At 34.3% G+C, this 25,561-nt stretch overlaps 2 protein-coding genes across 7 annotated transcripts; one reads left to right on the top strand and one right to left on the bottom strand.

The window, feature by feature from the left end:
- Positions 1-15,513: 15,513 nt before the first annotated feature.
- Positions 15,514-20,164, top strand: LOC131628242 (uncharacterized). 6 transcript variants are annotated; one of them, XR_009291713.1, is made up of 4 exons: positions 15,514-15,651; positions 15,900-15,968; positions 16,423-16,524; positions 19,906-20,164. XR_009291713.1 is itself a non-coding variant. In XM_058899117.1 (4 exons), the coding sequence occupies exon 4, from the start codon at positions 17,008-17,010 to the stop codon at positions 19,387-19,389; it is 2,382 nt and encodes a 793-aa protein (XP_058755100.1). In that variant the 5' UTR covers positions 15,514-15,651; positions 15,900-15,968; positions 16,080-16,138; positions 16,423-17,007; the 3' UTR covers positions 19,390-20,164. The 6 variants fall into 6 exon arrangements, 5 of the variants coding, with proteins under 5 accessions (XP_058755100.1, XP_058755088.1, XP_058755106.1 ...); XM_058899117.1 differs by adding an exon at positions 16,080-16,138 and having other exon boundaries at positions 16,423-20,164; XM_058899105.1 differs by having other exon boundaries at positions 16,423-20,164.
- Positions 20,165-20,277: 113 nt separating this feature from the next.
- LOC131628274 (xyloglucan endotransglucosylase/hydrolase protein 22-like) lies at positions 20,278-22,451 on the bottom strand. The gene is made up of 3 exons (XM_058899133.1): positions 21,800-22,451; positions 21,513-21,706; positions 20,278-21,423 (listed from the first exon to the last, which is right to left on the bottom strand). Exons 1-3 carry the CDS (start codon positions 22,061-22,063, stop codon positions 21,033-21,035), a joined length of 849 nt encoding a protein of 282 aa, XP_058755116.1. The 5' UTR covers positions 22,064-22,451; the 3' UTR covers positions 20,278-21,032.
- Between the last annotated feature and the right edge of the window lie 3,110 nt (positions 22,452-25,561).

The raw sequence follows: 25,561 nt of genomic DNA, 5'->3' as shown, positions 1-25,561 counted from the left end.
AGATAAAATGTTTAATTTAGCCTTATGATTATGATTTGAAGGCGCTTTTCCAATTTGATGAACTCACAGTTCGTTTAAAAAACATGAACTCTACAAACATGACATGTACATGACTTATATAGTTGATGAGAAATCAAAGGCCTTAGATCTAAATAAGCTAATGAAATAGATAAAAAGATGTGATTAATATTCATAAGGCCTTAGGGTGTAACATACTTTTTCCATGTACATTCAATCAATTTATATATACATTTGTAAAGATATTTAAAAAATAAATTTTTAAAATGCCATTTTAATGTGATTTGATTGGACATACATGTAAATATCAATATAAATGCATAACTATTAATTTTTGAAAAGAATAATTAAATATTAAATGGAGAATTTATGAAAAGACATTAAATTAAGATAACAAATACTAACATTGAAAAAAGATAAATTATAAATTATAAACGAAATATTTAAATTAATTTATTTAATAATTAAAATATAATAAAATAATTTTATTTTATTTTTTATAAAAAGTTATAAAATAAATCAATTTTAAAATTATGAATTTCTTGTCATACAAGTGATATTGTCAAACATATCTTTAGTCATATTTTTAGTGTGGCGGGTGTGATGGAGTTGTTGATATTGGCAAGTAGTGGTACTGTTATCTATCTAGTAACAATAAATAAAATATGTGAATGCGTCTAGGAAATTTTTTTTCTTTCCAATAATCAACTTTTTCAATTAAATCTTTCCAATGACATATTTCCTTATTATTTACCTAAATAACTAGGTTTTGTTTTGAAAATAAGTGTAAGCGTCATCTCATATGATGCATGCACTCAAAAAGTAACTTAGGTGTTATATGAGAGATAGTTATTATGGGACATATTAGCCATCTCATATGGTGCCTAAGTTACGTTTTGAGGGCATGCGCCATATGAGATGACGCATACACTTATTTTTAAAATGAAACTTGATTATTTAGGTAAATAATGGGGAAACATGATTATAGATGGGATTTAGTTGAAAAAATTGGTTATAGGTAAAAAAAATCGCGTCTCGGATAACCTGAGTCAAATATGTGATTTTTTGTCAATATAAGCCATTTTTAAAAAAAATTCCAGAATAACCCACCTTTTAAAAAATTCTCAATCTACCCCGTTTTCTAGAAAAAAACTGGAACGCAACATTGGTGACAGGCCAATTGGTGTTTGCACCTAATATTCAAGAGGAGGCACCAGTTAGATTGGACGCATGCACCTATTGTTGTCAACCCAATTGGCGCATATGTGTTAAGTTGCAAAGGTGACGCCAATTTAATTGTCACCAATGTGTTATTTGTTTTTTCATAATGATCGACAATTTGTATAAAGTCGGAATCGGAAATATAAATATTAAATTTAGGCTACTAATGATGTTAAGTTTTTGTTAAGTTTTTGTTAAGTAGCAAAGGTGACGCCAATTTAATTGTCACCAATGAAACTAATGATGTTGATCGGGTTTGTCATACCGACCACCGGTTCCACGCCCCTAGTTACCCTAACTCGTTGCCCTCGCCCATTGTCATACCCCAAAATTTGCCCGATCAAATCCACGTCTGTCAATTCATCAGGGTATTAAAATAAGGGTCAGGGGGTTTAACATTTCTATTGATAAACTCATTCTCTTATAAGTTGCGTTGAGTAAAAAAAATATGGTGTAATTAACAGGTATTTCTGGCCCAATCATTTGGCCCAATCTATCCCATTATAAGGTTTTGACCTTTTGATTAATTATTCAGGGTTTATTTGTACTGGATTATTGTTATTATTATTGGCTATTAGGATTTTAGATTAATATTTTTTTTAGGATTATTAGTATTAATTTTACTATTATTAATTAGTATTAATTATTATTAGGTTTATCTTTATTATTAAATATTATTAGTACTAACTATTATTATTAATTTTAATAGGATCATTTTTGTTATTAGTTTCAATCATTACTTATTCTCATTTATTTACTATTATAATTATTATTATTAATTATTATTATTAGTAGGTTGTTAATATAAAATATGAAATAAATAAAAAAAAAGGGTTGTATTAACATCAAAGAAAAAAAACGTGAAAAGAAGTTTGAGAAAAAATATATACCAAGTTTGGAAGCCATGAGAATCAAATCTTGATTCTTTAATTAGAGAAGATTTTGATTGAGTTTTTGACCTAATTGAGACATATATAAACTAACAACAATTGCAGACACAAGGGGTTGGTGGTTGGGACGAAAACCTACTAAAGGGAGGCTAGGGTTCAAGGTTCAAAAGGAGAAAAGAAGAGGAAAAACTGGGAAGAACGTCCATTAAGCAATTTCAAAGCTCCATAAGCATTCGATTCCATTCCCAAGGTGATAAAGAGTAAGCCTATACAAATGCTTGAGCAATAAAACGTTTGAAAGGCCATGGTATATTGTTCATACTTTCGTATGCTTCTTGAAATTTCGTTCAACGCATATAGTTGTGTTTAAATATGATTTGATGATTGTTTCGAGTTTCTGAGTTGTTTTAGGGAAGAATAGAACCGTTTCTTTGGAGCTTTAACGCATAGAACACCATTTGCCATTGTTACGGCATAGAGTTCTTCCTTTTCGTTTTCATGATTATGGCCGATTTTGAATCAAATAAATCACACTATTAGACTCATCACGTTCTAATTAAGAGACCTAGGTGATCTATTTGTTAGAATAACATTGTTTTGTTTTATTTTAATTGTGTGTTTATGATTATTGAAACATATTGAAACCGTGACTTTGAGGACGATTTTCTAGTTGATTTGGTATTTTATTTGCTTCAAATTAATGATGGTTGTGTTCATGGCATTTAGATCTACAATTTTGGTTTTAATTTCGTTTGATTTCGTGGAGAATTGATGGAGTTATGGATGTGTGAAGATGAGAGGATGAAATTCGGTTTAGCCATTTATGGGGTGGTGTTTCACGATCAATTATGCAGCCCCATGAGGAAGATGATTTGCTGTCGCTGCGGGATTGGCCAGCCAATAAGTAAGAGGGCCCCGCTTTGACTTTTTGTTAAAACTAACAATTTACTGCAGGTTCTGGTATTTTTTCAATGGCTCCAGTATCAATGACACGGAATCATGGTAGCACGGATGGAAACGGTGGTTAATGGTAATTGAGTGGTCCTGGGTTTGAGTCTTAGCAAAGACATCTATTTTGTGCAACGTTTTATACATAGATCCGGTGCTGTACATCAGCGCTGGCACACGATGCGTCCTCACGCCACAATCGTCAGATCTCATCAGAATTGGATCCAACAACCCAGGAGCTGCAAGCCTATGGTGGACACTCTCAAGTGCATAACGTAGGATCCAGGTTCCTATTCAATTTATTTATTTGTTTTATTTATTTGTTAGGGTAAATAATAATGATTTGTATTTAATTTAATTTATTTATTTTTAGGATTAGTATAAATTAGGATTAGGTGATCATTTGGAACTATTTTCCCGATTGTGTCGATTATTCGACTTAATTGATTTAATTAATTTTAATTAATATTAAATCACAAAAAACCTATAAAGGTTATAAGTATTAGGCTTTGCCCCAATCCCATTAACCCTTAATTAATTCTCTCCTCGACCCGACTAAATCTATTAGTCGCATTAGGCGAGAGATAAAAATAACAATCTTTAATTAATTCTCTCCTCGACCCGACTAAATCTATTAGTCGCATTAGGCGAGAGATAAAAATAACAATCTTCAGTTAATTCTCTCCTCGACCCGACTAAAGCTATTAGTCGCTTTAGACGAGAGATAAAAAATTTAAATAAATTCAAAACACATTTAATTTGCTGCCCGCGACGATCAATCTATCGATCTGAGTAACCAGCAATGCCCCTTAATCCGTTAGCTATACTGACCAAATCTATTGGTCACCGCATCTAACGGTGCCATATCAAATCAGGGTTGTACGCCCAAACATCTAAAACATACTAAACCACGACACTACGGATTTTCATCCCTTCGATCAGGCAATTCAAAATGCCTTGCAAAACACAAATTCAAAAATACGATAGGCCACTCAAAAAGCCTTCAAAACAATTTCAAACCACAAATTCTAATTCTAAGGCGTACAACCCTGTGCCCGAACTACGTTGACTCTGATTCTCCATAAGGAGATACGTAGGCACTTGGTAACAAGGCGAGTCTCCCCCCTAAAATCTCAATTTTCCCCTATTCAATATTTTAGCCATAAACCTTTACCTTAGATTCAAAGCCAATAGGATAGGGTTGAGGGTGCCTAACACCTTCCCTCAATCTGATTATAATAACTTACCCCGAATCTCTGAACTGCGTAGGGTTTCCTATTCGCCCTTCAGAATAGGTGGCGACTCTAAAAGTCTAATTTTTAGGGCAGGTTGCTACACCCATGTTGTAGAGTCACCCTAGGTGTTTGAGGATTTGGTGTCCCAAAAACATTAGCATCATGAGATTCCTTAAGAAGTTTTTACATTTCAATGAAGTATTCTGTATGGAATGACGCGCTGTCGTAACTGAGTTTGTGACCCATGCCAGAGTAGTTGGGGCGTGTTTGGGTTATTGTTCTGCAGGCGGAACGATTAAAGGGCGATATTTGTGTGAGCAATTCGTTGGAGAAAGGTTGAAATGGTTGTGGTGTTCGATAGCCACATTGCATGTTTTGATTTTGTGATGTTTGGGCTTCTTGGCTATGGTAGGAGAAAAGGATTACATAAGGCAAACCTTCGACTTCAACATTGAGTCGAAGGTTTGTCTTATGTAATCCTTTTTCAAGATTTTGGACATGTTTTGAAGAGAGAGCGATCCTAATCTCGTGTATCTGTTCTTGAGATTCTTCCAAATCATGATTACCACGCTAGTCGAACTACTCAATCGACGTGGTTAATATTTCAAAGCTTTTTCACTCAAGACTTCTTGACACTTAACATTTTTCAACGTAGCTATTAGCCTTCTTTGTTGAATTTTATCTAGCTAAAATTTCCAAGCTAACAGATAAACACGCTTTTTCCTAATTCATCCAACATATCTTAGTTTTTTCAAAACTTACTCCCCATAAAAAAGTGTCGTTGAGTTTAAGTCAACTTGTTCAATACTTGACTTATATAGCCTCGTAAAATGAAAAAAGAACACTGGTAAACTATTTATGACTCGACTAATTAGAACCACTCTTCCACTCATTGAAAGGTGCCTACCTTTCCATGAGAGTCTCTTCTTTAATGGGTCAATAGTTTATTTTTAAGTAAATGATCTCTTAGGATTAGCTCCCACTTATAATTTTAAAAAGCAAAATGAAACTTTATTAACGCCACTACGATAAAGAAAGTTTGATGACACGTTTAATATGAAAACCACCTAAAATTTCTTAATTAATGTTTTGATTAAGAGTGGAAAAACAAGGTTGCTCCCCCTAAGATGACCTTTTTACTCGCATTTTTTTGCGAGATGACCTATACCCTCTAATGTGGTCGTCCTGTTCCGTCTATTTTTTTATAGGCGCAGGTATTAAAATAATTTTTTTATATAGTGTCCATAAAAACTCACCTATTCGTTTTGTCCGTCTCGCCTTAAGTCTGTCCTTTTTTAGTTAATTCTACTAATTTCAATTCTTGATGGTTTTGTTTTATACATTTATTTTTAAATATATGTATTTATTTTTTAAGTAAAATTTGTTAAAAATATGCTTTTATAAAAAATTGTTTTAAAAAAAGTGAAAAATTTAATTAAACGGTAAAAAAGTCTATTAATCTATTAAAAAATGAAAGAAAAATATAAATAAAAAATAGGAGGACAAGCCCGCCGCCCGCCAACCCACCATCTTGGTGGGACGGGCGTGATTTTTATGCTCATTTCATACAGCGGACTCGCCCGCTCCGCTCGTTTTTTGAGGGGCTTACGACTGGACGGAGCGGGCGGCCCGTTTTGCCACACCAAATAATTATATATATATATATATTTACTTTTTCATTTGTTAGATTTGAGCATATCCAAATGGAGTAGGGATCCACTCTATTTCCTAAAAAGAAATGGAGGATCCATTACTATAGTTTTGTGTGCATAAAGGTAAATAAATAGTAAATATGTGTCACATGTCTTAGAAATACATGTAATATACACACAAAACTATAGTAATGGATCCTCCATTTCTTTTTAGAAAATGGAGTGGATCTTTACTCATCCAAATGTTGCTTATCGATACTAAATTTTACTCATAGGATCCCTATTGAAACAGATTGTGATATCCACAACAGTAAAAAAGGGTGCATCCACTACAGTCATATCCTATCAACCATTAAATCTATTTATTAGGGGTGTTATGTGTACCATAGCTATTGGTGCATAAAGGATAACTCCTTGTTTCTTATTGGATATAAATAGCTTTCCTATTAGTTCATTGGTAACTAACTGATAACGATTTTGTAATAGAATGAAATAATGAAAGAATCATCTTCTTCTTTCTTTATCTTCTACATTCATTCAGTTCATAGTTCATGATAGCTTGGTATAGTTAATATGGTATCAGTAGAATTTACCTGCAAATCTTGCGCTTGCAAGATCTGATCTTTTCCGCTTCCGTTCCCTTCTTGCCAAGCTCGTCTTCTTTCCCCGCATCGTCGTGGATGACCAACAGCAAAATTCGTTCTTCATCCACCATTCTGATCATCCTGGTCTTTTTCTGGTGTCTCATCTCTTGACAGAAGAGAACTATCCGTCGTAGCGGTGTGTAATGCTCACTGCTCTCCGTGCAAAGAATAAGATTGGCTTCGTTGATTGCTCGATTTCGTAACCTCCTGACGGTGATCCTCAGTTTCCTCTCTGGCAATGCAATGACAACGTGGTTGCGTCGTGGCTTTTGAATTCAGTATCAAAAGATCTCACCTCCAGCATCATCTACGCCTCCACTGCGGCGACGATTTGGAATGATCTTCAAGAAAGGTTTTGGCATAACAACGGTCCCCGATTGTTTCCGCTTCACAAAGACTTCATCACTTGTACTCAAGGGAGTCTCTCGGTTGGTGCCTACTATTCCAAGATCAAAGGCCTTTGGGAGGAACTCGCTGAATTTCGTCCTACTCACCAATGTGTTTGTGGCGGTGTCAGTCCATTGATTGATCACATCAATTGTGATTAAGTTCTCACATTCTTGCTTGGATTGAATGAAAGCTTTAATCCAATTTGTAGTCAAATTCTCCTCATGGATCCATTACCATTGGTTAGTCGTGTTTTCGCATTGGTAATTCAGGAAGAGAACCAACGCATTGTCAATGCCATATCTAGTGAGAGTAATGAGGCAATAGCTTGTGCTGTTACTAATTCAAATGGTGCCAAGTCTAGGGCAGCTAAGAAGGATTGTCCCTTGAGTTCACATTGTTGTGTTCTTGGCCACATCAAGGACAAATGCTTCAAACTTCATGGCTATCCCCCTGGGTTCAAAAAGGGTAAAGGATCAAATTCATCACAGCCAAATGCTAATGCAGTTGACACTGACATCAGGGAGGAAGACACAACCTTGAACACCAAGCAATATCAAAAACTTATTGCTTACATTCAAGGTCAAATGGTTAGAGAATCCAGTTCAGATTCTCCATCAGGTGATTCAATTGGTATGGTTTTCACTTCATCACATCACAATTCTTACCCTGTTAGCAATACTTAGATAATTGACTCAGGGGCAACATCTCATATTGTGCACTCTTTAAAATTGTTTGATACATATAAATCTCATATTTAAATGGTTTTTTTTTAAAAAATATTTAAAAAAATAATTGTAGAGAAAGGTAGACACAAATGGTTTTATTTTAAAAAATACTTGTATAGAAAGGTGCAGTGAATCATTTTTCTTAGGGGTGTTCATTGGTTCGGGTAAATCCGAACCAAACCATAGTGTTTGGGTTGGATATTTTTTCAGTTCGGGCAAGAACCGAACCAAACCAATGAAATCCAATGACAATCAGTTCGGGCATTGGATTTTCAATTTTTTACCCGCAAAGCCCATCCCTAACCAACCCTAATTAATTATCATGAAAGTTACTACGAAGCATTCAACTTCAATAAGAAAAAAATAAAATGTATGTGGACAAAGTATGCTATTTTAATTTGTTATTAGAAAATTGTTAGTGTAATTTGATAAATGAACATAAAACTATGAAACACATTCATTATCATATTAACTCAAGTGACTAGTTATAGATCAAAAGTCTTAATCTTAAATATTTTTCTTGTTAGATGTTTTTGAATCTATTATGGAAAAAATTTTAGTCTAATATTTAAATTTGAACACTATTAATACTATATTTTTTATAATATTATGAAAAATTAATTTTTTGTAAATAAGTTTTTTTTAAAAAATATTTTTTCATTTTTTCATTTTTTATTTACCCGATCAATCCAACTCAAACCAAACCGTGGTTTCTCGGATCGATTCGGTTTGGACTTTATCACAATAACTTGTAAATCCAGTCCAAACCAATCCATTTATTTTTAATCAGTTTAGATATTGGATTCTCTCAAAACTGAACTAAACCGGCCCACGAACACCCCCTCATTTTTCTATCAAAATCGAGATTGATACATAGATACATATTCTAAAATTATAATCCTTCTAAAATCTTTTCAGCATATGAGGTGAGGAGGAGTTTCCATTAAATTTATAATCCTTCTAAAATCTTTTCAGCACATGAGGTGAGGAGGAGTTTCCATTATGTTCATCTCGCTCTGACTCGTTTTTTACTATTGTTTCTGAAAGGACGTGTTTTTTTTTTCACCCCTAATTTTGTTCAACAAATTCTCCCAAATAAAAGTTGCAATAGATAAGGGGCGAAAGTGTAATAAGAATAAAAATTTTAATTTGTATTTTTTGTCGGGTCTTGTCGGGTTATCAGATCTTATCTCCCCGTTGAAAAGAGCAACTCGCCGCCACATCTTGGCCGTGACCAAGGGAGCTTGTTTGAGCCGGAGATTCTCACAGCCGTCACTCTCCCTTCTCAATATCGTCCAGCCTCTTCTTACTCAAGGGTATACATTTTTCCTTGTCTGAGCTTTAAATAAAAAGCCCCAAATTTTGATTAAAAACCCTAATTTCCTTACTCAGTTTTGAATTAACTTGCTACTTGTTCTGACTTTGATATTAAATTGAGTATCATACTAAATTCTATATTTGATTTTTATTTGAAAAATTTGCATTTCTTTTTATTATTATATAACTTGTTTGCATGATTGTATAGTATCTAGTATGTATCTATCTACAAGCTCACAATAGTTTCTGTAAATACGCGGTGCTGCATACCGTGAATAACTGATTAATCAAGTGATACTACCCGTTTTCTAATGAGCTATTATATTTTGGTTGTTTCCATCATTCACACTTTTCCTTTTTCATATTGTATGAAGGTAATTATCCATGGCTACAGTTTCAAGGAAATGCACAATTGAGGCCTTGGAGAGAAGAATTCATACTGAATATAACGTAAAAGAAAAGAAGAAGCCTATAAATGAAGATATGAAATCACCTATTCTTGCACCTTCTATGTCTAATGTTTCGTCCTTGCATTTATGTCATCCATCATCAGATACACTCAACAAAGGTAATTTATATTTTTCTCGAAGAGAGAATAAACTGAAAGTGGCTTATGACAACAATTTATGCAGGAAAAACTTGTGAAAATAAGTTGAAATCAGTTCGTTGACATGACATAAGTTATTTTTTCATAAGATCTTTTAAACAGTCATGTAAGTGTTTGAGTCATAAGATAAACGCTAATGCATTGTTCTGGCTACTATGTAAGATTTTATTTTTTTGCTGTTAGAGAGAAAAAAGGTTAAGTATTATTGGTTCCCAAATACTTTTAAAGAAAATCCATAGAAAAAAACATTAGATATAAAGAAGAAAGTAAAATTGAAGCTTCATAATCAAATAGTCTAAATTTCAATGAGGTTTAAAACATATAATAAATTAACTTAAAAATGACATATATATTTTTTTGTTTGAAGTAACAATAAGTTCAAAGATTAACACATTACAATCGTGGTGTTCTTCTTCGTCGTGTTCTATATTGATGTGGGGTTTCAAGAGCGTGGTTGAGCAAAATAAAAGAAGTGATGATAATGTGTGATTCGGTGCTCGAAAAGAAGATGATTTGAAAGAGTGACCATTTTTCTAGTTGCTAGAATAATTTTTTGTCTCTTTAAATAGAAGGTGCTCCCAATTATCTCCGGGATGATTCTTTGCACGTTCATGTTCATAGTGTTGCAATCTCAATCTTTGATAAAGGGCACAGTAATCTTGTACTAAATATTAAAATCTAAGTTTATTCAATTAAAAATGTTTCTAATTTTCAAAAGCAAAAATCCTATATATCTAATTTTTGGTGTTTCAAATCCAACTATGATCAAATCCCAACACTCATTCTAAAAATTTAATTCTGGACACACAATCCTTTTGCATAATATGATAGCACTAATGTATCGCGTTCAATTTTTCTAGTGAAAATAATTTAGTTTAATTTTAATTCTAAAAAATGTGTTAGAGATATAAGTAATTATGTAAAGAGGAATATAATTTTAATTGAAAGTGAAATTTATATTTAATTTTTGAATTTGTTTATAATTTTAATTATAATTTTAATTAAAATTTTAATTTAATTTCCATAAAAAAGATATTTAAATTTTGTTAAAGAACACATTTATTTATCACAACAACAAAAAGTTCATGATCGATATAAACTATTGAAAAAAACTAAAAAGAAATTAATTTTTTTATACGTTTTACGGTGGTTTAGAACCACCCCAATGTACTCATCAATAGTTGTATGATAGTTTCATAAATTGTTCATATTTTTACATAAGACTTTCAAAATCGTTTCTAAATAATTTTGTTTATAGTGAATGAAAATGATAAGAAGAAGAGAAAAGAAAAAACAGTTGTTAATGATGTATTATTAGATGTAGTAGAGATGAAACACCCAAATTATCATTTTCAATAAATAATTATGAAACTAGAGTGAAATTACAAAATAAAATAGGAGATAAAATGTTTAATTTAGCCTTATTTTTAAGATTTGAAGACGCTTTTTCAATTTGATGAACTCACAATTCATTTAAAAAACATGACCTCTAAGAACATGACATGTACATGACTTATCTAGTTGATGAGGAATTGAAGGCCTTAGATCTAAATAAGCTAATGAAATGAAATGGATAAAAAGATGAGATTAATATTCATAAGGCCTTAGGGTGTAACATACTTTTTCCATGCACATTCAATGGATTTATATATACTTGTAAAGATATTTAAAAAATAAATTTATTAAAATGACATTTTAATGTGATTTGATTGGACATACATGTAAATATCAACCCATAACTTTAATTTTTAAAAGAATAATTAAATGCAGACAGTAAATGGAGAATTTAAAAAAAGACATTAAATTGAGATAACAAATACTAACATTGAAAAAAGATAAATTATAATCGAAATATCTAAACTAATTTATTTAATAATTAAAATACAATAAAATATTTTTTTAAAAGAAAATTATAAAATAAATCAATTTTAAAATTATGAGTTTTATGTCATAAAAGTGATATTGTCAAACATATTTTTAGTCATATTTTGAGTGTGGCTGGGTAGTGGAGTTGTTGATATTGACAAGTAGTGGTACCATTATCTACTATCAAGTAACAACAAATAAAATATGTGAATCCATCTCGGGAATGTTTTTTTTCAATAATTAATCTTTTTAATTAAAACTTTCCAATGACATATTTTTTTTATTATTTACCTAAATAATTTAGTTTTATTTTGAAAATAAGTGTAAGTGTCATCATATATAATGCATTATATAATGCATGTATTCAAAAAGTAACTTAGACGTCATATGAGATGATTATTATGTGACATATTAGTCATCTCATATAACATATTAAGTTACGTTTTGAGTGCATGCGTCATATGAGATGACGGCTACACTTATTTTCAAACTGAAACTTGATTATTTTGGTAAATAATTGAGGAAACATGATTATTGATGTGATTTAATTGAAAAAATTGGTTATTGATAAAAAAATTGTGTCTCAGATACTCTGAGTCAAATATGTGATTTTTTGCCAATATAAGCCACTTTTAAAAAAAAATCCCAAAATAACCCACATTTTAAAAAATTCTCAATCTACATCACTTTTTAAAAAAAACTAGAACGCAAGATTAGTGACAGGCGAATTGGTGTATGCACCTAAAATTCAAGAGGAGGCACCAATTAGATTGGACGCATTCACCTATTGTTGTCAACCCAATTGGCGCATATGTGTTAAGTTGCAAATGTGACGTCAATTCAATTGGCACCAATGCGTTATTTGTTTTTCATAATGATCGACAATTTGTATGAAGTCGGAATCGGAAATATAAATATTAAATTTAGGCTACGTTTACATACAAAAACAAAAAAAACACTAAGGTTGTTGATCGGGTTGGTCATACCGACCACCAGTTCCACACCCCCTAGTTACCCTAACTCGTTGCCCTCGCCCACGTTGTTGAGTCACTCTAGGTGTTTGAGGATTTGGTGTTCCAGGAACATTAGCATCACCATATTTCTTAACAAGTTCTTGCATTTCAATGAAGTATTGTGTATGGAATGACATGTTGCCGTAACTGAGTTTGTGACCCATGCCAGAGTAGTTGGGGCGTGTTTGAATTATTGGTGTGCGGGCGGAACGATTGAAGGGTGACATTTGTGTGAACAATTCGTTGGAGAAAGGTTGAAATGGTTGTTGTGGTGTTTGATAGCCATATTGTATGTTTTGATTTTATGATGTTTGAACCTCTAAGCTATGGTAGGAGAAAAGGATTACGTAAGGCAAATCTTTGACTCAATGTTGAAGTCGATGGTTTTCCTAATGTAATCCTTTTCGAGATTTTGGACATGTTTTGAAGAGAGAGCGATCCTAATCCCGTGGATCTGTTCTTGAGATTCTTCCAAATCATGATTACCACGCTAGTCGAACTACTCAGTCGACGTGGTTAATATTTCAAAGCTTTTCACTCAAGACTTCTTGACACTTAACATTTTTCAACGTAGCTATTAACATTCTTTGTTGATTTTTCTCTAGCTAAACTTTCCAGGCTAACAGGTAAACACGCCTTTTCCTAATTCATCCAACATATCTTAGATTTCAAAACTTACTCCCCATAAAAAAGTGTCGTTGATTTTGAGTCAACTTGTTCAATACCTTACTTATATAGTCTTGTAAAATGAAAAAAGAACACTAATAAACTATTTATGACTTGACTAATTAGAACCACCCTTCCACCCATCGAAAGATGCCTACCTTTCCATGAAAGTCTCTTTTTGAATAGATCAATAGTTTATTTTTAAGTAAATAATCTCTTAGGATTAGCTCTACTTATAATTTCAAAAAGTAAAATGAAACTTTATTAACACTGCTACGATAAAGAAAGTTTGATGACACTTTTAATATGAAAACCACATAAAATTTCTTAATTGTTGTTTTGATTAAGAGTGGAAAAACGAGGCTGCTCCCCCAAACATGACCTTTTTAATCGTATTTTGTCAATGATTTAGACCTATACTCTCTAATGTGATCGTCTTGTTCAATCGTTTTTTTTAGAGGTGCATGTATTAAATTATTATTTTTTGTATAGTTTTCCCAAAAACTCTCTGCCCCGTCCTCATTTTTCATTATGTTCATCACGCTATGACTCGTTTTTTACTAGGTAATGTTTTTTTCCACCCCTAATTTTGTTCAACAAATTCTCCCAAATAAAAATTGCAATAGATAAGAGGGCAAAAGTGTAATAAAATAAGAATAAAAGATTTAATTTGTATTTTTGTCGGGTCATGTCGGGTTATCGGATCTTGTCCGCCCGTCGAAAAGAGCAACTCGCCGCCGCATCTTGGCCGCGATAGTGATCAACTTTTCTTGTGCGTTTTTTTCCTCACTTCCGCCGTGACCGAGGGAGCTTGTTGGAGCCGGAGATTCTCACAGCCGTCATTCTCCCTTCTCAATATCGTCCAACCTCTTCTTACTCAAGGTATGCATTCTTCCTCGTTTGAGCTTTAAATCAAAAGCCCCAAAATTTTGATTAAAAACCCTAATTTCCTTACTCAGTTTTGAATTAATTTGCTACTTGTTCTGACTTTGATATTAAATCGAGTATCATACTAAATTCTATATTTGATTTTTCTTTGAAAAATTTGCATTTCTTTTTATTATTATATAACTTGTTTGCATGATTGTAGTATGTACTAGTATGTATCTATCTACAAGCTCACAATAGTTTCTGTAAATACGCGGTGCTGCATGCCGTGAAGAACTGATTAATCAAGTGATGCTACCAGTTATCTAATGAGCTATTATATTTTGGTTGTTTCCATCATTCACAATTTTCCTTTTTCATATTGTATGAAGGTAATTATCAATGGCTACGGATTCAAGGAAACGCACAATTGAGGCCTTGGAGAGAAGAATTCATACTGAATATATCGGAAAAGAAAAGAAAAAGCCTGTAAGTGAAGATATGAAATCGCATATTCTTTCACCTTCTCTACGTCTAATTTTTCGTCCCCGCATTTATGTCATCCATCATCGGATACACTCAACAAAGGTAATTTATATTTTTCTCGAAGAGAGAATAAGCTGAAAGTGGCTTATGACAACAATTTATACAGAAAAACTTGTGAAAATAAGTTGAAAACAGTTCGTTGACATATCATAAGTTATTTTTTCGTAAGATCTTTTAAACAGTCATTTAAGTGTTTAAGTCATAAGATAAACACTACTGCATTGTTCTGGCTAGTATGTAAGATTTTATTTTTTGCTGTTAGTTTTAGTGTTTTACTTTAAGCTGATACATTTTTATTTTACTTTTTTAGGGATTTTCAGTCTTTTTGGCCGTACCATTTTGCAAGGTATTGTGCAGCCTATGAAACATTAAGATTCTTTCTTCTTTAGTTTCTTCATCTTGATTTTTGAAGTTCTTATGTTAATTATATATTTAAGTTATAACTTGAATTTATGTGCAGATATTGAAGATGCCTCAGAGTATGCTCAACTTTCTGTGACTTTAAATTAAAATCTGATCACAAGTTCACAACTAATGGAGAGGTATTTTATTTCAAGCGTTTTATGATCAACTTATCTTTAATAATGTAATTTGATGGAGTCAATAGTTAATCTTCTCTAAAGTTTGAACTTTGAACTCAAAAATGATTAATAGAAAGAGTAATTTTTTGATCTCAATCTTTTAACCTATTTATGACCATGGAAAAATGCAATACAAAGGTTTTAGCTCCCATTCTTTGTCTTCCCTGTTTGCTTTGAATTGATGTATGACTTATATTCTTCAGTTTTCTGCCGAAAGAGGAAGTCCATTTCATGGAATATTGCATGAACTTCTTCAGAAAGGAGATGCAGCCGTAAAGTACATGCAGGGATCTAGAGACATGAAAATCGACAACTGGATCCTTCTTGATAATTATGTACAAATATGCCCACTTTCTTTATCTTCTCAGTCTCGGCCTTTGCGAAGGCATTCAAAACATTCTAAAAAGCACATGTCAATGAAACAACATAAAAAGCATGGATCATTGGATCTTTCTCGAGACTTCTGTAAGTAAGTTTAAGGTCTCTAAACTTCACTTCATCGCAATCTGTTGATCCTTACCATTACTGCTATAGCCCCTCAATTTTGGTAGTGTATATTGTAAGGAATTTTTCATTTCGTTTTTTATGGTGGAATCCTTAGATTCATGCTAGGAACAAGTAAAGTATTATGCACCTTGCTTTATTCTAGTTGCATAATTTTTTCTACTATGGTATTCTTTTAATTCTCTTATCCCTGTTCATTTTAATTTCAGATTTGATATTTTCAAGCCAATGCATGTTATGTGGAAAGATTATATAGCACTACTGCTTAAATCCTCCGGGTACTATTCTAAATTTGCTATTGATGAATTTCCCAGTTTCTTAACTTCAGGTTTTCCTGCACTTTTACTTTCTGATGGTTTTTATGACAAAAAACCTATTTAATATTATAGGAGAAATCAATTAGCTCAATGTCTTCTTGGTGCAGATCTACATGGTGCTATTATTTTAGGTTTGAGTGCACTCTATTTCTATTTAAGTGAATCAAGTTTTTCAAAATGCATTTCTATGATGATTGTGGTTTTAGTTTAATGTTATCTTGTTGATTTTTTTTTTTTTTTTACATCTGAACTCCTTATAGAAGGCTCCACATGCATTGGCTTTTCAATTTAGAAAAAGAGTCGGGATTTTGAGATTCTTGAATAACAAATATTAAATTTTTTAATCCTCTGCCTTCGAAATAATGGTATGGTTGTTATCACTGACTGCACTGTGTCCATATCGATGTTTTTCCAGTCGTGGACAGTAAGCAAACCCGTTTTACTGGAATTGGTGGCATCATCGTTCATGAAACTTCTGAAGCTTTTGGTATAGTTACAGAAGAGAACAAATTTCGAGGTAATCCGTTCACTATATAAAAATATTAATTGCTGTAGCATTGGTAGATTTGGAAAAGTTTACCAAAGGACCCGCAAGAGAGAGAGAAAAAAAAAAAAGACAGCTGGCATATGAGACAAAGGTTGTTAGGACAGCACATGGCAGAGCCAGGTGTCCAGCTGTGAGTGGACAAATAGTACTAGGTTTGCAAATAAATAGCAGTAATGATTGTGAGTCAGATAGGCAGAAATTGAGTAGTGGAATATCCACTTGGGAGAGTAATAGGCCTCTCTAAGAGCCTCTGTCATTTCTATCTTTTTTTTCTGCAATTTCTAAGCTTTCTGCTTTTAGCTTGTACTACTAGATCCCATTTGAACTCTAGTAGCTTAATAAAAATCAGAGCTTTCTTACACAATCTTTTCCCTGTTTATTTACTGTTTTTTAGATATTAAATTGAATCCTATCAATTTGGTATCTAGAGCCTTGGTTCGAAGAACACAGTGGATGGTTGTTACTCGTAGTGAGATGGAAAACAGAGTCGACTCAGTAGAGCAAAGGATGAACACTTTCGAAGGAACGTTGGAACAGATTCGCCTGATGGTGTTGGAGCAGCAGGCGAGGCCGCACGTTACAGCTGAGCAAATCCGTCAGATAATCTTAGAACAACCACGGCGAAACCATGGAAGAAACGGACGCCCACCAAGGGGTGGGTACGACGAAGAAGAGGAAGAAGAGAGCGACAGAAGCTCCCTCTCACGCGAATCGCAACACCGTTACCGGCGAAATAGAGGTGAGGGTCGTTCACGATTCTTTGGAAGTCGAAGGAGACTGGAGATTCCGTTGTTCAAAGGTGAGGATGCTTATGGTTGGCTGGTGAAGATAGAACGATACTTCCTGTTGAACGAAGTTAGGACAAAGGACAAACTAGATGTAGCAATGATGGCAATGGAGGATAGGGCCCTAAATTGGTACCAATGGTGGGAAGAACAAACATCTTTGAAAACGTGGGAGGAATTCAAGATAGCCGTGATGAGACGTTTTCAACCAGGGTTGCTGCACAACCCTTTGGGACCATTATTGAGTCTGAAACAGAAAGGCTCAGTAGGAGAGTATAGAGAGAAATTTGAAATGATGGTGGCACCTTTGAGGAGGGAGGAACGAATCATGCTAGACTCAATTTTTCTGAATGGACTCAAGGATGAGATCCAGGCTGAGTTGAAGCTCCATGAAAGCCAGGATTTAGCTGAGTTGATGGACAGAGCCCTATTAATTGAGGAAAAAAATGAGGTTGTCACAAAGAAGGGTAGCTCATGGAAAGATAGGGGAGGCACTTTCAGATTGAAAGATCCTGCAGAGGCTGGAGGATCTAAGAAGGAAAGTGAGACGAATCAAGGAGGAGGAATGGACAAAGGAAAGGGTCGAAGGCTGGACCCTGCAGAGCTGGAGGAAAGGAGCAAGAAAGGGCTTTGTTTCAAATGTGGAGACAAGTGGAATAGGGAACATGTTTGCAAATTTAAACATATGAGCTTGAAGCTGTGTGAAGACAGTAGTGAGGAAGAGGTAGAGGTAGAGAGGTTAGAAGAAAACCATATGGCAGTAGCAGATAGGGTAAAAGAGCTGCAGACTCTGCAATTATCTATGCAGAGTAGGGATGGGTTCACTTCTAACAAATCTTTCAAGGTATGGGTGGAAGTGAAGGGGAAGAAGCTGCTGACTTTAATAGATTCAGGGGCTACCAGCAATTTTATTGACCCAAAAGTGGCAGCAGAGCTAGCTGTGAAAATAGTGGAAACTCCTACTTATGTGATTGAAGTAGGAAATGGAGAGAAGGTGAAAAATCAAGGAGTGTGTGAGGGGCTGGAATTCAATATGCAGGGAGTGAAATTCAGTCAACATTTTTTCATGATGGAGTTAGGTGGTACTGAATTGGTGTTAGGCATGGATTGGCTAGCGAGTTTGGGGAAGATTGAAGCCAACTTTGGAGAGCTCAGTTTAAAATGGGAGAAAGAGGGTTTGGCATATGAAATCAAAGGAGATTCTGCCTTATGTGTTAGGCAATCAAATTGGAAGGCTATGCTCAGAAATTTAAGAGATGAAGGTGTAGGATTCTATGTGCACTCTAGGGAACCAGAAGCATTGAAGGAAACAGGGGGGCAGGAGGAATGGGAGAAACTTTTGAAGCCTTTTGAGGCATTGTATGGGAGAAGGCCTCCTGTGTTGATAAGAGGGGATACTCCTTCATCAGCAATAGATGAAGTGAATAAATTGACTGCCGAGAGGAATGTGGTTTTGAGGGAACTGCAGGAGCAATTGCTTAGAGCTCAAGATGTCATGAGGAGTCAAGCAAACAAACATAGAAGGGCTGTGGGGTATGAGGTTGGAGAGAGTGTTTTTCTGAAAATCCAGCCTTATAAAATGAGGAAATTGGCTAAAAGGTTGAATAAAAAACTTAGCCCAAGGTATTATGGTCCCTATGAAACAATACAAAAAATTGGTGCAGTAGCTTATAAATTAAAGCTGCCAGAGGACACTAGGGTGCATCCTGTGTTCCATGCTTCATTGCTCAAGAAAGCTGTATCACCTTCTGTGGCAACACAGCCTTTACCTGTGTGCATCAATGAAGATTGGCATCTGGAACCAGTCCCTGAGAAGATTCTGGAACAGAGAAAAAATGAGCAGGGTGGACTAGAGGCATTGGTTCAATGGAAGGGCTTGCCTGAGTTTGAAAATTCATGGGAGAGTGTGGACAAACTGCAGGCTGAATTTCCAGAATTTCTCCTTGAGGTCAAGGAGAATTTTGAAGGGGGGAGAATTGGTAGATTTGGAAAAGTTTACCAAAGGACCCGCAAGAGAGAGAGAAAAAAAAAAAAGACAGCTGGCATATGAGACAAAGGTTGTTAGGACAGCACATGGCAGAGCCAGGTGTCCAGCTGTGAGTGGACAAATAGTACTAGGTTTGCAAATAAATAGCAGTAATGATTGTGAGTCAGATAGGCAGAAATTGAGTAGTGGAATATCCACTTGGGAGAGTAATAGGCCTCTCTAAGAGCCTCTGTCATTTCTATCTTTTTTTCTGCAATTTCTAAGCTTTCTGCTTTTAGCTTGTACTACTAGATCCCATTTGAACTCTAGTAGCTTAATAAAAATCAGAGCTTTCTTACACAATCTTTTCCCTGTTTATTTACTGTTTTTTAGATATTAAATTGAATCCTATCAAGCATTAACAGAGCAAATTTTCCTGTATTCTCAGGTATTAGAGTTGTTTGTTTAGGCTTATGGCTTATCTTAAATTTTACTAGTGATTGTTGTCAAATGTGTTAGTTACGAATTATAAGGAGTTTTGCAAACTTGTTCTGGTATCTCTTTATTCTATTATGTATCCTTTTCATTGTTACCTTGCAGTTGTTCCAAAGAAGGGTTCTGTATTTGTATTCCAAGTTGGTTGCTGGAAAGTCACTCTGCAAGGAGATTAACTCAATTCAAGAAAGATTGGATTATGATTGTAGCGGTACGTGAAGACACATCCTCATTCGTCAGTTTCCAATTTACACATATTCTTTTAACATTTAGTTTAATAGATATTTCGTAGTTTATACAAAATTTTGAGTATGAGCATTGTTGCATGCTAAATATTTACATTATTCTTACATGTGAATGGTTTTTAAATATTAATTAGTATATATTATTATAAACTAAATACGCTTAATTTGAAGTATAAAAAAAATCAATCAAGGTATATCAATGGGAGAATGATGTGAAATTTTTACATAAGAATAATGGAATAAGTAATATCATATATATCTAAGTTACAAAAGGATATATTACAAAAGGTTATCTAGCTACGACTTGATATGATATTTTACATGGTAAATAAATAAATAGAATTACAAACAAAGAAGGAACATATATAGGCATAAAAAAAAAGAATGATGATATACTACATAAGAAAATGATAAAGAGAGTGTCCTAGAGTATAGGACTAGGAGTTAGGGGTGGCAAAACGGGCCGTGGCCCGCGGGGCCGGCCCGCCACCCGCCAAAAAATGGCGGGTTGGGTTGGGATTTTAGGCTCGCCGCTCGCCAAAACTCGCCCCGCAAAAACCCGTCGCCCGCCATACCCGCCCCGCCAAAGCCCGCCGCCCGCCAAAATCCGCCTCTCCTCCAAAACTCACTCTTTTTTTAGTTAATTCTAGTAATTTTAATTCTTGATGGTTTATTTTATACATTTATTTATAAATATATGTAATATTTTTTTAAGTAAATTTGTTAAAAAGTTGCTTTATAAAAAATTGTTTTAAAAAATAAGTGAAAAGTTTAATTAAAAGGTAAAAAAAGCCTATTAATCTATTAAAAAAATATAAATAAAAATAGGCGGGTAAGCCCGCCGCCCGCCAACCCGCCATCTTGGCGGGGCGGGCATGACTTTTATGCCCATTTTACTTGGCGGGCATGCCCGCCCCGCTCGTTTTTTGGCGGGCATAAGGCGGGGCGGGCGGCGGGCGGGGCGGGCGGCCCGTTTTGCCACCCCTACTAGGAGTGAGTGCATTCAAGTGGAAGACCTTGTGGAAATCTCTTCTTATCTGTGCAGTAATTGTAAATCATATAGTTCTTCTGCACCCATCTCATCCTCTGCAAACCAGTTGAGTCAAGCTCTTGTGATAGCCATGATGCCGATGTAGGAGAAGATTTGCATGATGATTTTCCACTGCTCCATATACAAGCATTATTTGCATTGAAATTTCTGTATGAAGCTGTGAATGGTGCTTTGGACCAATCTGTCTTTATAAGTCCACCTCTTGTTGCCCAATCATCAGCATTCCACAGGCTTGAGTATATCCTCATTGCTTGATTCTTAGGAAATGGAACTCCAATTCTTTCCAAATTCTTGAACTCCCTTATTGGTGTCCCGTCCACTGAAAACCTGAAATTAGTTCATCAAAAGTTTAATAACTTCACTATGATAACAATTTATAAAAGAACAATATATCATTGAATTGGATGAATGCTTACACAATACGTTGTGGATTCCATAGAATTGAGTACGTGTGAAAATTTGCAGTTGGGTCAAACCATAGATGAAATTGTTGCTCTCTATTACCTTTTCCTTGGCTAAACACATTGGTATGAACTATGTAAGGATCACCACTCAAATTTCCCAAGAATTCGAAGTCTATCTCATCCCATGCACCTCCTTTTGAGGATAGCTGAATTAATTTAACATAAAAAATTCCAATCGGTATAATCTCTTTGCATTAAATCAAATATACTATAAATTTTTTTCATGCATGTATACTTACATAATAGGCGGTGACAGTGCCAGCAGAGTTTCCTGGAACAAGTTTAAGCTGCATATCAATTTTGCCAAATAAGTATTCATTTTTGGATTGAAAGCCAGAGCCGGAGGCTTTGTCAAGGGAAAGAGTGAGAAGATTGGCGTTGTTGAGTATTTTGGCACGACCGTCTCCCCATGTAATTTGAAAATCTTGGTTGAAGTTAGCAGCAACACATGCTACATTAATGAAAAGGAGCACTAGTAATTTGTTGCAAGTGGTAAAAGCCATGATGTTGTGAATTAGTAAAAGTGGTAATATTGGATATGTTGTGAAGATTGAAGAGTTGTTTGGTGTATATATAGTAAATGAAGAATGTGAGATTTGAAGCAAGTTGCTAAGAGGGGAAAAGGATAAGAAGGTGAGTTTGTGATATAGTACTTGTAGCAAGCTGTAGGTAGTTGTATTGAATTGAATGGTATAAAGAAATTTAGCTGTCAAAAGCTCAAATGATAACTAAACCAACAAACTTTGTCGTATTTAATTAATTAAGAAAGTATGGATAAAGGTAAAACTGGTGAAGAGGGTATGTTGCAATTGGAGGAGTACGCGGTTTAAGATTGGATTTTGGGAGAGAATTGCATGACTATGCAGTCACTTTCATGATCATGTAAATAATAAAGTAATGTTGCATGTTTGTATGTATGAGTGAATATCTTTTTACTTAAGTGGATATGGTTCCTGTCAACGTCGCCACAATTGACCCTATTCCCTTGTTAAGAGGCAGCTAGCTAGCTGTAAATTATAATTATATTTACTTTTTCATTTGTTAGATTCATTAGTGTATATCCAAAGGCTGCTTCAGGATGGATACTAAATTCTGCTCATAGGATCTCTATCAAAACCGATATTTACACATAGATACAAATTTCAACTTAATTTGCTGTTATTGCAAATACTGAATTTATTGTTAGTAAGTTTAGAACTTATAAATTATGACTAGGGATATTCTTACTCCAAAAATACGTTGTCAAGAATGAGAAGTGGGAAATGATTGTGTGATATGAATAAAGTGGCTAGGAAAGGAAAAGGATAGGAAGGTGAGATTGGGATACTGAAAGGTGTATTGTATTCAATTGAATGTTATGGTATAAGAAAGAAAGCTGTCAAAAGCTCAGATGAGATTTCAACTAACAAACTTTGTCTTATTTAGTTAACTAAGATTGGACGGGTAAAGTTAATACTGGTGGAGGAGGGTATGTTGCAATTGGAGGAGCAAGCGGTTTAATATTGGATTTGCATGACTATGCGGTCACTATCATATCATCATATAATTGTAAGTAAAGTTAAAAGTTGTATGAATTGATGAATATCTTAGTTATAGGATAAGTGCCTGTCCTTGTCGCCACGATTGACCCTATCCCCTTATAAGAGGCAGCAACCACCTTAAGGTAATATTTACTTTTTTTTTTTTTTTTTTTAATGTTTACATTCATTTTCTACACCAAATACTTACACCGTATGCACTGCACTGTTTACTGTATTTATACGATAAATAATATTTTTTAAATAAAAAATATATTTATGAACAGTGTTACAAACATGATCATTGCTCGTGAACAATGCATGCACATTAACTTTTAGTAGTAAAATAAAGTAGATTAATAAAATTTAAAAAGTAACTTTTAGTAGTAAAACAAAGTAGATTAGTAAAATTTAAAAAATTGGTTAATGAAGTGATGAACTTGGTTAATAAACGTCCAAATATTAAAAATAATTTAGTGGTAGAACAAAATTGACTAATAAAAAGTAAAAAGTGGGTTAATGAAGTGGTCAAGTTAGTTAATAAATGTCCAAATATTAAAAATAATTTTCAATAAGAAAATAAAGTTGGTTAATAAAAAGTAAAATGTTGGGTAATGAAGTTATGAAGTTGATTAATAAACTCTCAGATGTTAAAAATAGTAATTTTTAGTAGTAAAACAAAGTTGGTTAATAAAATGTAAAATGTTGGTTAATAAAATTACGAAGTTGGTTAATCACACAATTTTATATCGACATCCTTTTATCTAAAAAAAATTATTTTTAACAAAATATATTTATTATTATAATATTTTACTGTTAACTGTATTGATGAACAATGAAATACGGTATAGTGTATGTGTTTGGTGCAAAAATGACATTTTTCTTACTTTTTTTTCCACTTGTGTTAGTTAGAGGCCGAGAGCATATTCCATATGGATGGATAATAAGTTCTGCTCTTAGGGTTATGGTTGTTAATGATAAAGTTCAATTGAAACAAATTATAATGAAGATAGCTTTAATTGATGTTTCAATTCTACTATCAGAACCGGGTCGAACCCATGACCTAGCTTTGATACTACTTTAACTGGATCAAGCGCTTACCACTGCGCTAAAAGCAATTGTTTGTAGCCAAGGCGCAACTATATTCCCTTATAGTGAACCTCTTCAAAGGGCCTACCTGGTGCACCTAACACACCTGTGTAGGCGCCCGTGGGTGGGATGTTAAGTCCTTCGAATCTCTCAGGTTGACGCTGGATTAATTAAGCCAACAGACCCAACACAATAGGCTGTGATCATCAATAAATGTTACAAACTACCTTTTTCCAAATTGAGTTGTAATTTTTGAAGGATCCTAAACATCACTTTGGATTAAATAGAAAGGTCTAGATGCATGATAAGGTTGAGAGTAACAAGGAGCTATCTTATTTTTAGCAAGAACACCACTTTCACATTCAGGGGTACCAGATAAAAAATTAGAATTTAACAACCTTATGAGTTCCTCAACTTGTTCCTTTCTCAAAGTAGTCTTTTTTGCCTCATGAGCTATAGGGAAGGGTCTGTGAACTTTAGGACCTGATTTGGTGCCCTTTAGATGAGCTAGTCTCCCATGAATTTTTCAGCAAGTTTCCTGGGTATGACGTGGTTTGTTGCAGTGGTCACACCACCAGAGGTTTGAAAAATTCTTCTGGTTACTTGAACTCTTCAGGGCAGTAATTTCTGCAGCAAGAGCATTGGTCTCAGGAGGAGGTGGAACAATTTTGATCACACTTCTCCTAGTTTCCTCTTTTCTGACTTTAGCAAAGACCTCACCCAATGAAGGTAAGGTTGCTCTCCCAATGATCCTGCCACGAACTTCATCTAGCTCCTCATTCAGACTAGTAAGGAATTGAAATATTCTACCTTCTTTCACTGTTTGTTGATGGTGTTTGGCATCCTTTGCTGAGTTCCACTTGTAAGTGTTAAAGAGATCAAGTTCCTGTCAAACCCGCTTCAAAGAGTGGAAGTATTTTGTCACGTTATTACCTCCATGCCGAATTTCTATGACTTGCAAGGTGAATTCATAAATCTGAGATTTATTTCCAAGGTCATAATACATTTTTGTGACTCTATTCCATAGCTCTTTGGCTGTGGAATAGCATATGTAATTGCTGCTAATGTCTTCCCCCATGGAGTTTACTAGCCAAGTCATGACCATGTAGTTTTCAGAATCCCAAACAACATAATGTGGATCAGTAGTATCTGGCTTGGGTCGCTCACCATTGAGGTATCTGAGTTTTCCTCTGCCACGAATATACAATTGGACAGATTGATGCCACCGAAAGTAGTTCGACCCATTGAGTCGAAAGGTGGTGATTTGGACAAAATGAAATTCGCCGGAAATAACTCGCGACAAGTCTTTGGGGTCGACAATCTCCTCCTTATTCTGATCATCGGTGGTGGCTGAGGAACTGTCAACCATGACTGCAAATCAGAGGCGCAGAGATC

This window comes from Vicia villosa, linkage group LG1, assembly GCF_029867415.1.
Source record: "Vicia villosa cultivar HV-30 ecotype Madison, WI linkage group LG1, Vvil1.0, whole genome shotgun sequence".
Taxonomy (NCBI): Eukaryota; Viridiplantae; Streptophyta; class Magnoliopsida; order Fabales; family Fabaceae; genus Vicia; species Vicia villosa.
This window is presented reverse-complemented; position numbering and strand designations above follow the sequence as displayed.